Source organism: Columba livia, chromosome 21 (genome assembly GCF_036013475.1).
Source record: "Columba livia isolate bColLiv1 breed racing homer chromosome 21, bColLiv1.pat.W.v2, whole genome shotgun sequence".
Taxonomy (NCBI): Eukaryota; Metazoa; Chordata; class Aves; order Columbiformes; family Columbidae; genus Columba; species Columba livia.
The window spans coordinates 6,293,505-6,309,073 of NC_088622.1; the positions used below are offsets into that span (position 1 = coordinate 6,293,505).

The 15,569-nt window shown below is 64.7% G+C and overlaps 3 protein-coding genes across 4 annotated transcripts in view; 2 read left to right on the plus strand and 1 right to left on the minus strand.

Annotated features, from left to right (window-relative positions):
- The window catches only part of HSPG2 (heparan sulfate proteoglycan 2), a 48,852-nt gene extending 45,237 nt beyond the window's left edge, over positions 1-3,615 (minus strand). The window contains 1 exon segment of the mRNA XM_065037697.1: positions 3,458-3,615. Coding sequence (XP_064893769.1) covers positions 3,458-3,610 — 153 coding nt within the window. The 5' untranslated portion in view covers positions 3,611-3,615.
- A 1,169-nt stretch (positions 3,616-4,784) lies between these two features.
- On the plus strand, positions 4,785-10,077 carry CELA3B (chymotrypsin like elastase 3B). Its single transcript, XM_065037692.1, has 9 exons — positions 4,785-4,802; positions 5,818-5,959; positions 6,047-6,123; positions 6,195-6,292; positions 7,269-7,403; positions 7,482-7,618; positions 8,505-8,650; positions 8,731-8,883; positions 9,996-10,077. The coding sequence occupies exons 1-9, from the start codon at positions 4,800-4,802 to the stop codon at positions 10,011-10,013; spliced, it is 909 nt and encodes a 302-aa protein (XP_064893764.1). The 5' UTR covers positions 4,785-4,799; the 3' UTR covers positions 10,014-10,077.
- A 2,569-nt stretch (positions 10,078-12,646) lies between these two features.
- Positions 12,647-15,316, plus strand: TMEM269 (transmembrane protein 269). Of its 2 annotated transcripts, XM_065037694.1 has the most exons (7): positions 12,647-12,803; positions 13,725-13,760; positions 14,271-14,412; positions 14,487-14,584; positions 14,666-14,809; positions 14,885-15,085; positions 15,161-15,316. In XM_065037694.1, the coding sequence occupies exons 1-7, from the start codon at positions 12,779-12,781 to the stop codon at positions 15,295-15,297; spliced, it is 783 nt and encodes a 260-aa protein (XP_064893766.1). In that variant the 5' UTR covers positions 12,647-12,778; the 3' UTR covers positions 15,298-15,316. The 2 variants fall into 2 exon arrangements, with proteins under 2 accessions (XP_064893766.1, XP_064893765.1); XM_065037693.1 differs by lacking the exon at positions 13,725-13,760 and having other exon boundaries at positions 12,648-12,803.
- Positions 15,317-15,569: the final 253 nt, after the last annotated feature.

Here is a 15,569-nt window from a genome sequence, read left to right on the forward strand (position 1 = left end):
CCTGCACTGAGCTTATGGGGTCTCTTCTCGCTCCCCACACATGCACCAAGCTGGGGGTGCTCAGCCTCACCCCTCACACATGCACTGAGCTCATGGGGTCTCTGCTCTTGCTCCCCACACATGCAACAAGTGTGTAGGGTCTCTGCCCCCTCTCCCCACACCTGCACTGAGCTCATGGGGTCTCTTCTCGCCCCCCACACACGCACCAAGCCGGGGGGGCTCAGCCTCACCCCCACACATGAACCAAGCATGTGGGGTCTCTGCTCTCCCCACACCTGCACTGAGCTTATGGGGTCTCTGCTCTCCCCACACACGCACGGAGCAGGGGGTGCTCAGCCCCACGGCGGGCAGGCGGAAGGGCAGCTGCCTGTCCCGTGGGTCACCAGCGGTGGCCGGGGAGGGGACAATCACCCCTCTCCTGTTACCGGAAGCCTCCCCGCGCCGCGGCCCCGCAGCCGGACGCCTGGGTTCCCCCCGCCGCCGGGGCACCGCGCCCGGCCGGACGCCACGGCCGCCGCCGCCGCTCACTTTTTCCACTGGCCAGCCCAAATCCTGCCCCGCACCCTGGGGAAAACGGGGGGGCTGAGGAAGAGGAGGGTGAGGAAGCACCACCCTGGCCCACGTGCAGCTTCGCTCGACTGACCTCGTGTCCCAAATCGGGGCGGGGGGGGGGGGGAACTCAAACCCCCACCCCAACTTGGATGTGTCCGCTTGTCCCAACTGCAATGACCCCCATCAAATCTGGATTTCCCCCCCCTTACTTCATCCGGCTGAGGAAGAGGAGGTGACGCACAGCAGGAATAATAACCGGGGGGGGTTATTAATAGCAGCCCCCCCAGCCTTATTGTTCCCCCAAGGTCGCGGCTACAAGGTGTTTCCCCCACCCCCCAAAAAAAACCCCTATTCTCCTCCCCTGGGGATCCCCAGGGACTGAGGGACCCCGCTGAGGTGCTGAGCCACCCCAGGTTTGGGGGGGGCCGGGAACCTCCCCCATGTTTTGGGGGGGCTGCCAGTGCAGCTGCCGGGATGCTGGTCCCTGGGGGGGGCACAGGCAGCTGCTTCAACCCGCCCCCGGTGATTTGGGGGTGAAAACAGCTGCGGGGTCAAAGTCCCTCCCACGGGGGGGCCCCAAAATATGTCCCCCCCCCGCGCCGCATTCCTCCCTGCTGGCATTGCCTAATTTATCCCAAAAGAGCCGGCTTTGGGGTGGCAGGGGGGGGGGAATGGGAACGCCCCGGGGGCACAGGGGGACCCAGGCGTCCTGGAGGGGACCCAGGCGTCCTGGCGGGGACCCAGGCGTCCGGGCTGGCCACCCCCTGCTCTTCCTCCTCCTCCTCCTCCCGGCCAGGCCATCTTTGGCGATGGGAAAGAGCCGAAGTGCCGGGAGCGCGCGGGGCCACGTGCGCCTGGGACCTCGGGGGGGGCCCTGGGGGGTCCCCAAATGTCCCCAAGGGTCCCCACGGGGGACACGAGCCCCCCCCCAGAAGTTTGGGGGCGAGCGAAGCCGGCAGGAGGGCGCACATGTATGCACAAGCGTGCACAAGCACACGCGAGCGTGCAAGAGCGAGCGTGCAAGCACGAGGGTGCTGGGAGCGCCCGGGGGGTGCGTGTTCGTGCACACGCGTGTCCCCCCCACCCCCCCTGGTTCCCACCCCTTCCCCCCCAGGCCTGGCAGATCTTATCGCACATTCCTGCTGTGCCCTCACCCCCGTTAACCCTTCACAGCCCGGGGGGGTGGGGGGGCACCCCCATCACCCCCCACAGCAGCCCCCCCCTGCAGTGGGTGGGCCCCCCCTTTGTATTTTTTAAGGGGGTACATTCCTCAGCATCGAGGGGCGGAGGGATATTGGGGTGCCAACCCAGCAGGGTGTCCCCAGATCCCCCTGTCCCATAGCAGAATGGAGCGGGGGGGGTTCAAAGTGGGACCCCCCGACACACACTCCATCCCCACCAGCCCCCCCCGGGCCGTGGGTGGGAGCCCCACGCGGGGGGGCAGCGCTGCCAGCATGGCCCCGAGCAACAAGGCCCCCTCTGTTCTCAGCCCCGGGCACCGTCCCAGCCCCAAACCACCCCCCGCGACACAGGGGGGCCCCCCCACATCACCACCGGCCCCCCCGCCCCACTTGTGGACCCCTCCTCAAATAGGGGGTTCCCAGCTCCCCAGCACAAACCCACCCCGCGCCCCCCCGGGGGGGAACCCAGAGGGGTCACCCCCCCACACCCTGCACCCCAGCTGGGTGTGACCCCCCAGGGACACCCCCACACACAACTCCCCTCCCTCCCGGGGGGGTATTTCGGGAGCGTTATTTTTAGGGTGGCCGGCGCCACCCGTCACCCTTTAAATTTAGCCAAGGCGGGAGAGGGGGATGGGGTTTGGGGGGGGGTAGCACCCCAAAAAAAAAGATGTGCTCCTATGTGTGTCCCCACCTGGGGTGAGGGGGGCAGTGGGGTCCGGGGGGGGCACAGCTTGACCTGTGGGGTCAGGAACCATGGGCAGCTTTGGGAGCGATGGGAACCCCCGACCCCAGGGCTTGGGGGACCCTGACGGGACAGGGGGGTGACAGGGACCCCACTCATCCCAGGGGGACCCCAATTCCCTGAGGGCATGGGGGGGTGAGGGGGACCCTGTGTTCACGGGGGGCCCCGATTCCCAGATGGGACAGGGCATGAGGATGGGGACCCCTTGGTGACCCTGGTTCCCTCGTGGGACAGGGCAGGATGTTGGGGTCCCCACATGCCCCTGGTATGGGGGGGGACACCCCAACTCCCTTAGGGACTGGGGCAGGGTGCCAGGGACCCCGCGTGCCCCCGGTACAGGGGGTTGACACCCCAGTCTCTTAGGGGACGGTGATTCCACATCCCCTTGGTGCTGGGGGACCCCAATTCCCTGATGGGACAGGGCAGGATCCCGGGGTCCCTGCTACCCCTGCTCCTCGGGGCGACACCCCAATCCCATAGGGGACAGGGACCCCACACCTCCTCAGTGCCCAGGGGGACCCCAATTCCCTGCCAGAGCAAGGCAGGGTCCCCACATCCCCCTGATAAGGGGGCAACACACCCCAATAATTCCCTCAAAGCACAATGTTGGGGACCCCACAGCCTCCTGTAGCTCAGAGGAGGGGACCCCAACTCCCTTCAGGCACAGGGCAACCCCCCAAAATCCTTTAGGGGACCCCAATTCCTGCAAGGGAACCCAACTTCTACAAGGGACCCCAAGTCCTGAAAAAAAAAAAAAACAGTTCCTGCAAGTGACCCCAAGTCCTTCAGGGCACCCCAACTTCTCCAAGTCACCCCAACTCCTGCAAATGACCCCAACTCTTGCAAGGCAACAGAACCCCATGAGGGCACCCCAGCTCCGGGGGGGATTCCCAGCGCCGCAGGGGAACCCCAAGCCCTTCAGGAGACCCCAACCCTCGTACGGGACCCCGGCTCCCCTGGGGACCGCGGGGACACTCACTCCGAGGGCTCCGAGCAGCAGGAGGGCGCCCAGCGCCGCCGCTCCCCGCGGCCCCATCGCCCGCTCCGGCCCCGCCGCTCCGGCCGCTCCGATCGCTCCGCTCGCTCCGCGCCGCCGCCCGCCCGGTCCCGGCCCCGGGGCCGCTCCGCCCATCCCGGCCCGCGCGGGGCGGGGCCCCGGGGGCGCGCACAGGGCGCGGGGGGGGGGGGGGGGGACGGGAGACGGGCACGAGCATGGGGGGGGCAGCGCTGGGAACTCGTGCGGGGCCGTGGAGGGGAACGGGGGGCAGCTCCGTGAACTTGTTCGGGGACACGGCGGGCGGAGTGGGGACAAGGGGGACAGCTCTGTGCAAGCTCAGGGGGACCCGGGGGGGGGGCATGGGGACACCGAGAGGTGCAGGGGGACACCTCTGGGAACTTGTATGGAGACACCAGGTCCGTGGAGACACCTCTGGGAACCTGCAGGGGGACACGGGAGTTCGTGGGGACACCGGGCGACAGCTCTGTGCACGCCCACGGGGACAGCGGGGGAGTGCATGGGGGCACCTCTGGGAAGGGGACATGGGGGGCGTGGGGACGTGGGGAGGGAACGGGGAGCACCTCTATAAACTTGTGCGAGGACACGAGAATGCGTGGGGACACCGAGGGGTGCAGGGGGCACCTCTGGAAACTTGCAAGGGGACACGGGGGTGCGTGGGGACAAGGGGGACAGCTGTGTGCACGCCCACGGGGACACCGGGAGGGCATGGGGACAGCGGGGGGCACCTCTGAGAACTTGCAGGGGGACACGGGGGGACGTGGGGACACCGGGGGGTGCATGGGGGCACCTCTAGGAAGGGGACACGGGGGTGCGTGGAGACACGGGAGGACAACGGAGGGCACCTCTATAAACTTGTGCGGGGACACCGGGGGGCAGCTCTGTGCACACCCACGGGGACACGGGGGGCGTGGGGACAACGGGGGGTGCAGGGGGCACCTCTGGGAGCTTGCAGGGGGACACGAGGTGCGTGGGGACACCGAGGGGGGGAAATGTGGGACAGCTCTGGAAAGCTCCGCGGGGACACGGTGGTGCGTGGGGACCCTGTGTGGCAGCTCTGTGAAGGTGCAGAGGGAGACGCAGGTGCCTGGGGACACCTAGGGACACCTCTGTGCATGCCCACGGGGACACCGGGGAGACCTTTGTGCACACCCACAGGGACACGGGGGGCGTGGGGACACCACCTGTGCCACATACCTGGGGAGACAAATGCTCCTGTGAGAGGTGCCCGGGGTGACACGGGGGTGACACGAGGACACCGAGGGGACACACGGTGACCCCATGGGACCCCACAGCCCCTGGGGACATGGTGGGTATGGGGACTATAGGGTACACAGGGATTCTGGGACTGTGGGGACACAAGGGGCATGCGGGGGTATGTGGAACATGGGTGGGGGCTACGAGGGAGACAGGGCCAGCGGGGTATGGAGTCCATAGGGGACACAGGGGTCATAGGGGCTGTGGGGACACCAGGAGCAGTGGGGGGTATGGGGTCTATGAGGGACACAGGGGCTATAGGGGCACCAGGGGCATGGGGGCTGTGAGGGTTATAGGGCAGTGAGTCCATGGGGGCCATAGGGACTATGGGGGACACAGAGTCAGGGGGCTATGGAGTCCATAGGGGACACAGGGGTTGTAGGGGCCATGGGGGCATCAGGGGCATGGGGGGTATGGGGGCTATAGGGGACACAGGTGATAGGGTCTATGGGGGGCACTGGGTGCATGGCGGGGTATGTGGGCTATAGGGGACACAGAGGTTATAGGGGATGTGGGGACACCAGAGGCATGAAGGGTATGGGGGGCTACAGGGCACTGAGTCCATGGGGGTCATAGGGGCCATATGGGGACACAAGGGGCCTGGGGATTTATGGGGAACATGGATAGGAGCTATGGGGAAACAGGGGGAGTGGGGTATGGAGTCCATAGGGGACACAGGGTTTACATGGGCTATAGGGGCACCAGAGGCATGGGGGGCATGGGGGCTATAGGACACTGAGGCCATGAGGGTCATAGGGGCCATATGGGGACACAAGGGGCATGGGGCAGTACGGGGAACATGGGTGGGGGTTATGGGGGACACAGGGGTAGCGGGGTATGGAGTCCATAGGGGACATAGGGGTTATAGGGGCCATGGGGGCACCAGGGGCAGGTGAGTATAGGGGCTATAAGGGACGCAGGTTATAGGGTCTGTGGGGGCACCAGGGCCAGGGGGGTATGGAGTCCATAGGGGTACAGAGCTCTATAGGGTCTCCGCTGGCTGATCCTGGCCGGGTGCTGCTGCCACGTGTCCCCAAGTCCAAGGTCACCGGTTCCTCTGCAGCCAGGTGGGTGCCGGGTGCCCGTTCCCAGGGCTGCCCTTGGGCACCCCCGATACCGGGGGGGATTTAAGGCCGGCGGCCACCCCCGGACACCCTGACCGAGCCGGGAGCACAATGCTGGGCCTCCTCCTGCTGCTGGTGGCTGGCGGTGAGCTGTCCCCAAGCCCCCCCATGTCCCCATGCCCCCCATCCATGTCCCCAACCTCAGGTGGGTGACGGGTGCCGTGTCCCGCAGGCAGCCGCGCCGCGCTGGTGCCGAACCAGCGGGTGGTCAACGGGGAGGATGCTGCACCCTATAGCTGGCCCTGGCAGGTGAGGGGGCTGGGGGACAGGGCGGGGGGTGGCACCCATGGGTGCCGTGGCACCCACCGCTGTCCCCGCAGATCTCGCTGCAGTACGAGCGGGACGGAACCTTCCGGCACACCTGCGGGGGGAGCCTCATCGCGCCCCACTGGGTGCTGACGGCCGCGCACTGCATCTCGTGAGGGACCCCAGACCCACAGGAGGGTGCCGGGGGTGGGGGGTGCACAGGGGTTGTGTGGGGATGGGTGGCGTGGAGGGGATAGAGGGTGCTGGGATGGGTGCAGGGGGCAGGGGTGGGTGTAGGGGGTGCAGGGATGGGTGGCAGTTGCAGGGACGGGTGTCGGGGGGATGCTGGGTGCATGTCGGTTGCACAGGGATGGGTGCACAGGGGGCTGCAGGGTGCAGGGGGGGTGCTGGGGGACAGCAAAGGGTGCAGGGATGGGTGGGGGGATGCAGGGTGCAGGGATGGGTGCAAGAGGAGGTGCAGGGTGCACAGAGGTTGTGCAGGGGTGAGTGCATGGAGGGGATGGGGATGTAGGGTGCTGGAGGTCAAGTATAGGTACAGGAGGGTGCTGGAGGGTGCGGGGGGGATGCAGGGTGCAAGAGGGGTACAGCAGGGATGGATGGGGGGCTGCAGGGGGATGTGGGGAGCTGGGATGGGTGCAGGGTGCACAGAGCTTGTGCAGGGTGCACGGATGGGTGCATGGAGGGGATGGGGCCGGCAGGGTGCCCTGAGTGCAGGACGGGTGTGGGGGTGCTGCACTGCAGGATGAGTGCAGGGAGGGGTGCAGGGTGCAGGAAGGAGGTGCAGAGTGTAGGATGGGTGCATGGGGGTGCAGGGTGCATGCAGGGGGTGCAGGGATGGGTGCACATGGAGGAAGTGAAGGGTGCAGGATGGGTGCTTGGAGGGGATGGGAGGTGCATGGAGTGGGTGCTGCAGGGAAGGGGATGCAGGGATGGGTGCACGGAGGGTATTGGGGGGTACGGGGAGTGCAAGCTGCATAGGGGGGGTGCTGGGTGCAGGATGGGTGCAGGGGTGATGTACAGTGCAGGATGGGTGCATAGCGGGCTGCAGGATGCATGAGGGGCTGCAGGGTACAGGATGGGTGCGGGAGGGCTGCCACATCCCCTGATGTCCCCTACTGTCCCGGCAGGTCCTCGCGCACCTACGAGGTGGTGCTGGGCGAGTACGACATGAGTGCTGGGGAGGGCACCGAGCAGCGCATCCCCGTGGCCCCCGCCAACATCTTTGTCCACCCCAAATGGCGAAGCTCCTGCCTGTCTTGCGGGTGAGCAGGGTCCGGGGGTGGTTGGGGACATTATCCCCAGCACCCCCCCACGCCGTAACACGTGTCCTTGTACGGCAGTAACGACATCGCGCTGCTGAAGCTGCAGCACCCGGCGGTGCTGAGTGCTGAGGTGCAGGTGGTGCAGCTGCCCCCCCCGGACACCGTCCTGCCCGACGGGTACCCCTGTTACCTGAGCGGCTGGGGACGGCTGAGCAGTGAGTGACGGGGGACAGGGGGACACGGGGGGATGGGGAGATGGAGGGATGGGGGATGGATGAGGAGATGGAGGGAGGGATGCTGACATGGAAGGGGAGGTGGAGGGACAGGGAGATGGATAAGGAGATGGGAGGGGAGATGGTTGGGGGAATGGATGGAGAGATGGATGGGGAGATGGATGGGGAGACGGATGGGGAGATGGAGAGATAGTTGGGGAGATCAATGGGGAGATGGAGGGATGGAGGGATGGAGGGATGGAGGGATGGATGGATGGATGGATGGAGAGATGGATGGGGAGATGGAGAGATAGTTGGGGAGATCAATGGGGAGATGGAGGGATGGAGGGGTGGATGGATGGATGGATGGAGAGATAGATGGATGGATGGATGGATGGATGGATGGATGGATGGATGGATGGATGGATGGATGGATGGATGGTTGGAGGAATGGATGGGATGGATGGGGAGATGGATGGAGAAGGAAAGTGACAGAGGGAAGGCTGGAGGAAAGAATGTAGGGATGAATGGATGGGATGGAGGAGGAGATGGAGGAAGGATGCAGGGACAGACAGATGGATGAATGGATGCATGGATGTGGAGATGGAAGGGGTGAAGGTTGGAGGGATGGATGGGATAGATGTGGAGATGGTTGGGGAGATGAAAGGAGAGATGGCTAGTGATGGATGGGATGGATGGGAAGATGGATGGAGAGGAGAAGGGACAGAGGAAAGGCTGGAGGAAAGAATGTAGGGATGAATAGATGGTGGGATGGAGGGGGAGATGGAGGGAGGGATGCAGGAACGAATGCATGGATGGATGGATGAATGGCCATGGGACAGCCAGGGCCACCAGACAGGCCCTCTTGCCCCCCTGACCCCCCTGGCAGCGGGGGGGCCGCTGCCCGATCGGCTGCAGCAGGCGCTGATGCCTGTGGTGTCCCACGAGCGCTGCACCCAATCCGACTGGTGGGGCTCCCTCACCATCCGCCAAACCATGGTCTGTGCCGGCGGCGCCGAGAAGGCAGGCTGCAACGTGAGTGCCGCGCTGGGGTGGGGGGGACACCGGCCAGGAACCCCCCCGGTGCTCACCCTCCACCCCGTGCTGTACCCCAGGGCGACTCGGGGGGTCCCCTGAACTGCCAGGGGGCTGAGGGGCAATGGGAGGTACACGGCATCGCCAGCTTCGTCTCGTCACTGGGCTGCGACACCCCCAAGAAACCAACCGTCTTCACCCGCGTCTCTGCCTTCGAGGACTGGATCGCCGAGGTGGGGACAGGGGACAGGGGGACAGGGGACAGGGGTGCTGGGGCAATGGGTGCCAGGGTAGCAGGAGACTAGCGTGCTGGGTGTCAGTGTGCCTGGGGTGACAGGGAGCTGGGTGCTGACGTGCCAGGGCACTGGGGTGCTTGGGTGCTGTGGTGTTGGGGTACTGGAGTGCTGGGTGCAGGATGCTGGGGTGCAAGGGTGCCAAGGTGCCAAGGTATCAGGGAGCTGGGGTGTTGGGGCGCTGGATGCCAGGGTACCAGGGTGCTAGGGTGCTGAGTGATGGGTACCAGGGTGCCGAGGCGATGAAATGCCATGGTTTCAGGGTGCTGAGGTGTCAAGGCACCAGGGTGTCAAGATATCAGGGTGCCTGGGGTGCCAGAGCATCAGGGTGCTGGGATACTGGGGCGCTTGGGTGCCATGGTGCTGGGTGCCAGGATGTGGGGGCAGCAGGGTGCCATGCTGTTGGGGTGTTAGGGTGCAGGGTGCCAGGGGACCAGGGTACTGGGGTGCCATGGTGTTGGAGTACCAGGGCATTGGGGTGCCAGGGTGCTGTGGTACCTGAGAACTGGGGTGCTGGGGTACCAGGGAGCTGGGGTGTTGGGGTGCTGTTTGCCAGGGTGCTGAGGGATGGGGCACCAGGGTGACATGGTGTCAGGGTGCTGGGGTGTCATGGCACCAGGCTACCAGGTGTCAAAGTGTCAGGGTGCCTGGGGTGCTGGGTGCTGGGCTGCTAGAGTGCTGGGTGCAGGGTGCCAGGGGACCAGGGGGCTGGGGTGCCATGGTGTTGGGGTGCTAGGGTGCAGGGTGTTGAGGTCCCATGTTGCCAGGGTCTTGGGGTGCTGCAGCACAAAGGTGCCAGGGGACTGGGCTGCCAGGCTATGGGAGAGCTGGGCAGCTGGGATGTAGGACCCCAGGGTGCTGGGTGCCAGAGTTCTGGGGCACCAGGGTGTCAGGGACCAGGGTACCAGGATAGTGGGGTGCTGGGTGCTGGGGTACCAGGGTTCCGGGGTGCAGGGTCTGGGCTCTGGTGTACCAGGGTGCCGGGTGCCATGGTGCTGGGGCTGGGGGGGGTGCCTGGGTTCCTCGCCCCCTGAGCAGCTTCTCCCTTCCAGATCATAAGCCAGAACTGAGCGCGGTGACGGTGACAGTGACCTCCCAGCGTGGCATCGGGCAAATAAACCCGCAGCTCTGGCACCGCGTGTGTCCCTGTGCTGGGCCGTGGGGACACCCGGGGAGGCGTGGGGAGCACCAAGGGGTGTCCAGATACCGTGGGGAGCACCCAGGGGTGCCCAGATACCATGGGGGGCACCCAAAGGCACCCAGGTGCCATGGGGACAAACACCCTGAGGTGCCCTGAAGCCACGGGTATGGGCACCCAGAGCTGCCACTGTGACACAGGGACGGGCACCCCGACATGCCACAAAGCCATGGGGATGTGCACAGGCATCAGCCCTTCTGCTGAGCGCTGATGTTACGGTGATGAGCACCCAGCGCCATCCTGTCACCCTCCTGAATGGGCCCCCTGAGGTGCCCCGAGGCTCTGGGGACGGTCCCCCCCGGGTGCCCCAAGGCCAGGCGCCCATGGCCGCCCTTCTCTCCCGCCGCCTTCTGCCCTCCCGTCGCTTCGCAACCGCTGCCAGCGCGTGACCAGCGAACAAAGGGCCCTTTCACCCGCGACCCCGCCATGGCTGGCACCCCTGGGACCCCCAGGTCCCCCCTGGATCCCCTGTGGGGGTGGGTGCTACACGCACCCCCCGATTCCCCCGGGGACCCAGGTGGAAAATTCCTGCCGTGGGGCACCGGGGCTGTGTAAGTTTTATTGTCCCCTTGTCACGGTGCCCCGGGGACCTTTGCTCTCCCCACCGTGTCCCGGCATCACCGCCGGCGGCCGCCCCGGCCCAGCCGCTATCGCGGGCCCTTTGCTCGAGGGGACGGGGGCGCTGAGGCCACCCCAACTCGTGACACCCTCCAACCAGTGGGTGCCGCCCGCCGGGGGACCCAGAGGGGGGGACCCAGCCCAGGGGCACCCGCTGAGCCGGCGCTTTATTGGCAGAGTGGGGGGCACTGGCTGTGACCCACCCCCATGGGGATGTGACAGCGGTGACGGGGCCGAGATGTCCGTTGGGTGCCATGGTGCTGTGCCCAGGGGTGACAGCAGGCACGGGGCGAGGGGACACGACAGTGCCAGGGTGCTGGGGCTGGCATGGGTGCCTTGAGTGTGGTATGGGTGCTGTGAGCTGGTATAGGTGCTGTGAGCATGGTATGAGTGCTACAGGCATGGTATAGGTGCTGTGAGTATGGTATGGGTGCTACAGGCATGGCGTGGGTTCTACAGGCATGGTGTGGGTTCTACAGGCATGGTATAGATGCTATGGGCATGGTATGGGTGCTGTGAGCCTGGTATGGGTGCTACAAACATGGTATGGGTGCTGTGAGCAATGGTTTGGGTGCTATGAGCATGATATGGCTACTGGTATAGGTGCTGTGACCTGCCATGGGTGCTGTGAGCATGGTATGGGTGCTATGGGCATGGTATGGGTGCTGTGAGGTTGGCATGGGTGCCACAAGCATGGTGTGGGTGCTGTGACCCTAATACGGGTGCTACGAGCACGGTACAAGTGCTGTGAACCTGGCATGGGTGCCGCTGGCATTTTATGGGTGCCGTGAGAGTGGAATAGGCGCAACAAAACACAGCGGGGGTGCTGCAAAGCTTGTCATGGGTGCTACGAGCCTGTCACAGGTGCTACGAGCCTGGCACGGGTGCTGTGAGCCTGACGTGGGTGGCACAAGGCTGGCGTGGGTGCTGCAAGCACGGTATGGGTGCTATGAGCACAGTGCGGTTACTACAAGCCCGATATGGGTGGTGCGAGCCAAGGATGGGTGGTGCGAGGCTGGCACGGGTGCTGTGAGCATGCAATGGGTGCTGTGAGCGTGCAATGGGTGCTGGGAGCGTGCAATGGGTGCTGTGAGTGTGCAATGGGTACTGTGAGCGTGCAATGGGAGCTGGGAGCACGCAATGGGTGCTGTGAGTGTGCAATGGCAGCTGAGTGTGCAATGAGTGCTCTGAGTGTGCAATGAGTGTTGTGAGTGTGAAATGGGTGCTGTGAGCAAGCAATGGGTGCTGTGATCAAGCAATGGGTACTGTGAGTGTGCAATGAGTTCTGTGAGTGTGCAATGGCAGCTGTGAGTGTGCAGTGGGTGCTGCAAGCATGCCGTGGGTGCTGTGAGTGTGCAATGGCAGCTGTGAGTGTGCAATGGGTGCTGTGAGTGTGGAATGGCAGCTGTGAATGTGCAATGGGTGCTGTGAGCATGCAATGGGTGCTGTGAGCGTGCAGTGGGTCCTGTGAGTGTGCAATGGGTGCTGTGAGTCTGCAGTGGGTGCTGTGAGTGTGCAATGGGTGCTGTGAGTGTGCAGTGGGTGCTGTGAGAGTGCAATGGGTGCTGTGAGCGTGCAGTGGGTGCTGTGAGTGTGCAATGGGTGCTGTGAGCGTGCAGTGGGTGCTGTGAGTCTGCAGTGGGTGCTGTGAGTGTGCAATGGGTGCTGTGAGCCTGGCACGGGTGGCCCACACCTGGCACGGCTGCTGCAAGCCTGGCATTGGTGCTGTGACCTGGCACAGTGTCCCCAAGCCTGGCACAGTGTCCCCAAGCCTGGCACAGCGTCCCCAGGCCTGGCACAGCCCCTGGCCCCCCCCGGCAGCTCCTCCCTCGCCGGTGGTGCCAGGCGCCTCCGAAACCCCCGTGTTCTCTGGCCGGACCCACCCCCGCGGGTGACTCAGCCGCGAAGCTTTTCCTTATATAACGCGGCGTCGCGGCCGCGCCGGGCGAGCGCCCGAGCCCTCCCTGCCTCAGTTTCCCCTCGCCGAGCCGCCCCTGCCTCAGTTTCCCTGCCGCAGCCATGTGGATGGTGTCCCCGCCGGTCGGTAAGTGCCACCTCGATGCCCCCGATGCCCCTTCACGAGGCATCTCCTCCCTCCTCACCCCCCATCCCCCCAGCCTCCAAAAATCGCCGTTTTGGGGGATTTGGCGGAAAAATCGGGGTTGTTGGCCGAGCGCCGCTCGCTCGGCGCCGTGAATTGGGGCGGAAAAGTGTGAAAAGAACGAAGCGGCCCCAAAAAATCAGGTTGATTCTGCGCCTCTTCCAGCTCAACCCCCTTTTCTCCTCAGCCCTGGGGGGTGAAACCCCCCCCAGGACACACAATCCCCCTGAGATCACTCGGGAAGAGCTAAAACCACCTTTTCTTCCCCCAAACACAGTAATAAAAAGTAGTGGTGCAGGGTTGAGAAAGTCCCTCCTGCCCTTTCTTTTTGGGCTTAGAAACGCCAAGAACAGGCACGTATGGGGGGATTGTGACACTGCCGGTGCAGCCGCAGCACCGGTGACCCCCCGGGGGGGCCCCGATCCCGCTCAGCGCCGGGGATGGTGACAGCGAGCCCCAAAATGGCTATTTTTGCCCTTTTCACCCTCAAAACCCACCAGATCTGCCTCAAAGGAGCGAGGGGGACGGCGCCGGGTGATGGTTTAACCCCCCCCTCAAAATAAAAAACACCAAAAAGATCCCGGAAAATCCGACGCGGCGCAACAACCGCCCCGGCAGGTCGGGAGGGATTTTCCATCCCCAGCCCGTGCCGGCGGCGCGGGGCGCGGTGGCCAAAGGTCCCAGTGCCACCGCTCACGTCCCCACGTCCCCCGTATCCCCCGTAACCCCGAAACGCAGCGCTCGAGCTCCATCCCTCGCGATCGCAGGTGTTTCTATGCGCGGCGGGAGGTGTTTTTGGCAGGGGCTGGGGGGGGCGCGGGGGGGGCGGCTCTTGTGTTGCTCTGACGTGCTGTTTTCTTGCAGATGAAGGATCTCCCCAGCTTTGGGACCGCGGCACAGGCAGGGTGCAAAGCCCACTAGTAGGACATGACCCTTAAACTCTGTCTCTAAAGCTTAGCCCTATAGGTATATAAGACGCATCAAGCTTCAAACCGGGGTTGGCTTTTAGTCTTAAGCTTGGGTTTGGATTTGTTTTGCGGTTTGTTTTGTTCATTTCGGCAGTTTGTATTAATTTGTTCGGTTTTATTTGCACGTCCAGTGGGTAGATAAGAGGCAGGGCTTGCGAAAAGAAAATATATTAAAATAAAATGGAAAAAAAACCCACCGCTCGCTTCAAAAAGCTTTTGGGGCTTTGGTTTGAGGTGGGGAACGGCCGGCGAGGCTCCCGCAGGCTCCAGCACCCCCGAGAATAACCTATAATAGCCTAAAATACAACTCCTCCAGCCCCTTCCCAGCGCTGGAGGGGGGAGCAAAGCGCCGACCCGTGACCTCGGGGGGGTTTAAAGGATCCCCCCCGCGTTGGTGAAAAGGCGGTTTGGCCGTTTCACCGGCGGCCGCGGCGCTTTGCAGGTGTTTTCCAGCCCCCGCAGAAGCTGTTCCTGAGCGCGGGCCGGGGCCGGGCGCTGGAGTTCATCCGGAAGAATGCGGCCAACGGGCTCTCGGTGGCCAACCTGGTAGCCGGTTTGTCCTCCGTCCTCTGCAGCCTCAACAGGTGGGGGCGCGTTACAAGGCGGGGGCGCGCGGCGGGGTTGGAAAGGGGGTTTCACGCCGGTTCTGCCCCCCCAGGCAATACCAGTACTCGTGCTGGTTGCTGCTGGTGGGGTTCCTGCTGGATCTGGCCGACGGAGCCGTGGCCCGGCAGCTCGACGCCTGCTCGGCGCTGGGTGAGTGGGTCGTGCCGCCCCCAAACCCACCCCCGTGGGGTGTCCCAAAACCCCCCTGAACCGCCCGTTTGCTGCCTGCAGGTGCGAAACTAGACGATTTTGCCGATTTTACCACTTTCGGCTTGGCCACCGCGCTGCTGCTGCAGCCGCGCGGCGTCCTGGACGGGCTGCTGGCCGTCGCCTACGCGCTGGCCGTGTTCGCGCGCCTCTGCTTCTTCTCCAGCGGTAAGTCCGGCATCCCACGGCGGGGGGTTTTTGGCGTGACCCCCCCACCGCAGCTCAACACCCGGCACCCCACAGGGATCCCCTTCACCTACCGCGGGCTGCCCTGTCCCTACGCGTCCTCGCTGCTGGCGGGGACCTTCCTGCTGACGGGGGGGGACGTCACCGTGCTGCGCGTCACCGCCGCCGTCATGGGCGTCTTCATGCTGGACCGCGGCTCCTACCCCCACGACAAGGTGCTGGAGTCGCAGCTCTGGAAAAAAGTGGTTTACGCTGGAGGTAGGATAATTAAAACGAGGTAATTAAAGCGCCGAGGGGGAATGGGAGGATCCTGACGGTGCTTTCCCGGCGCAGGGGTGGTGACCGTGCTCTTCTCGCCGGCGGCGGTGGCTTCGGTTTACTGCGTCGCGTGGTCGACGTCCTACATCGTCTTCCCCTTCGCCGTCTGGAGCTGCAAATCCCCCTCCTCGCCGTCACCTAACGCCCAATAAAGCCTTCATCTTCCTCCTCCTCCTCGCTCTCCAGCGCCGTCTCCTCGGGGTCCCGCTCCCCAGATCGAGGAGCCCGTAGAGAAAAGCAAAAGGGAAATAATTAAGCAGGAGGAAAAGCTCCGCTCAGGGTGAGGCCCCAAAACAGCCACCCCGCCCTCATGGGGGGTGAGCAAACCCCCCGTGGCAGGGACCCCAAAACCCCTCCCCACATCGGGAAGGCGAAATTTCAGGTTTGCTCCCACCGTATATCGGGAATTTACCACAAGGGGGAA

Excerpts from the sequence above, each read along its gene's own strand:
- CELA3B (XM_065037692.1), top strand. Across the intron at positions 6,293-7,268 it reads ACGGCCGCGCACTGCATCTC|GTCCTCGCGCACCTACGAGG; the intron begins GTGAGGGACCCC and ends CTGTCCCGGCAG. Across the intron at positions 8,651-8,730 it reads CCGAGAAGGCAGGCTGCAAC|GGCGACTCGGGGGGTCCCCT; the intron begins GTGAGTGCCGCG and ends GCTGTACCCCAG.
- TMEM269 (XM_065037694.1), top strand. The coding sequence starts at position 12,779 with ATGTGGATGGTGTCCCCGCCGGTCG. Across the intron at positions 14,413-14,486 it reads GTCCTCTGCAGCCTCAACAG|GCAATACCAGTACTCGTGCT; the intron begins GTGGGGGCGCGT and ends CTGCCCCCCCAG. Across the intron at positions 14,810-14,884 it reads CCTCTGCTTCTTCTCCAGCG|GGATCCCCTTCACCTACCGC; the intron begins GTAAGTCCGGCA and ends GGCACCCCACAG.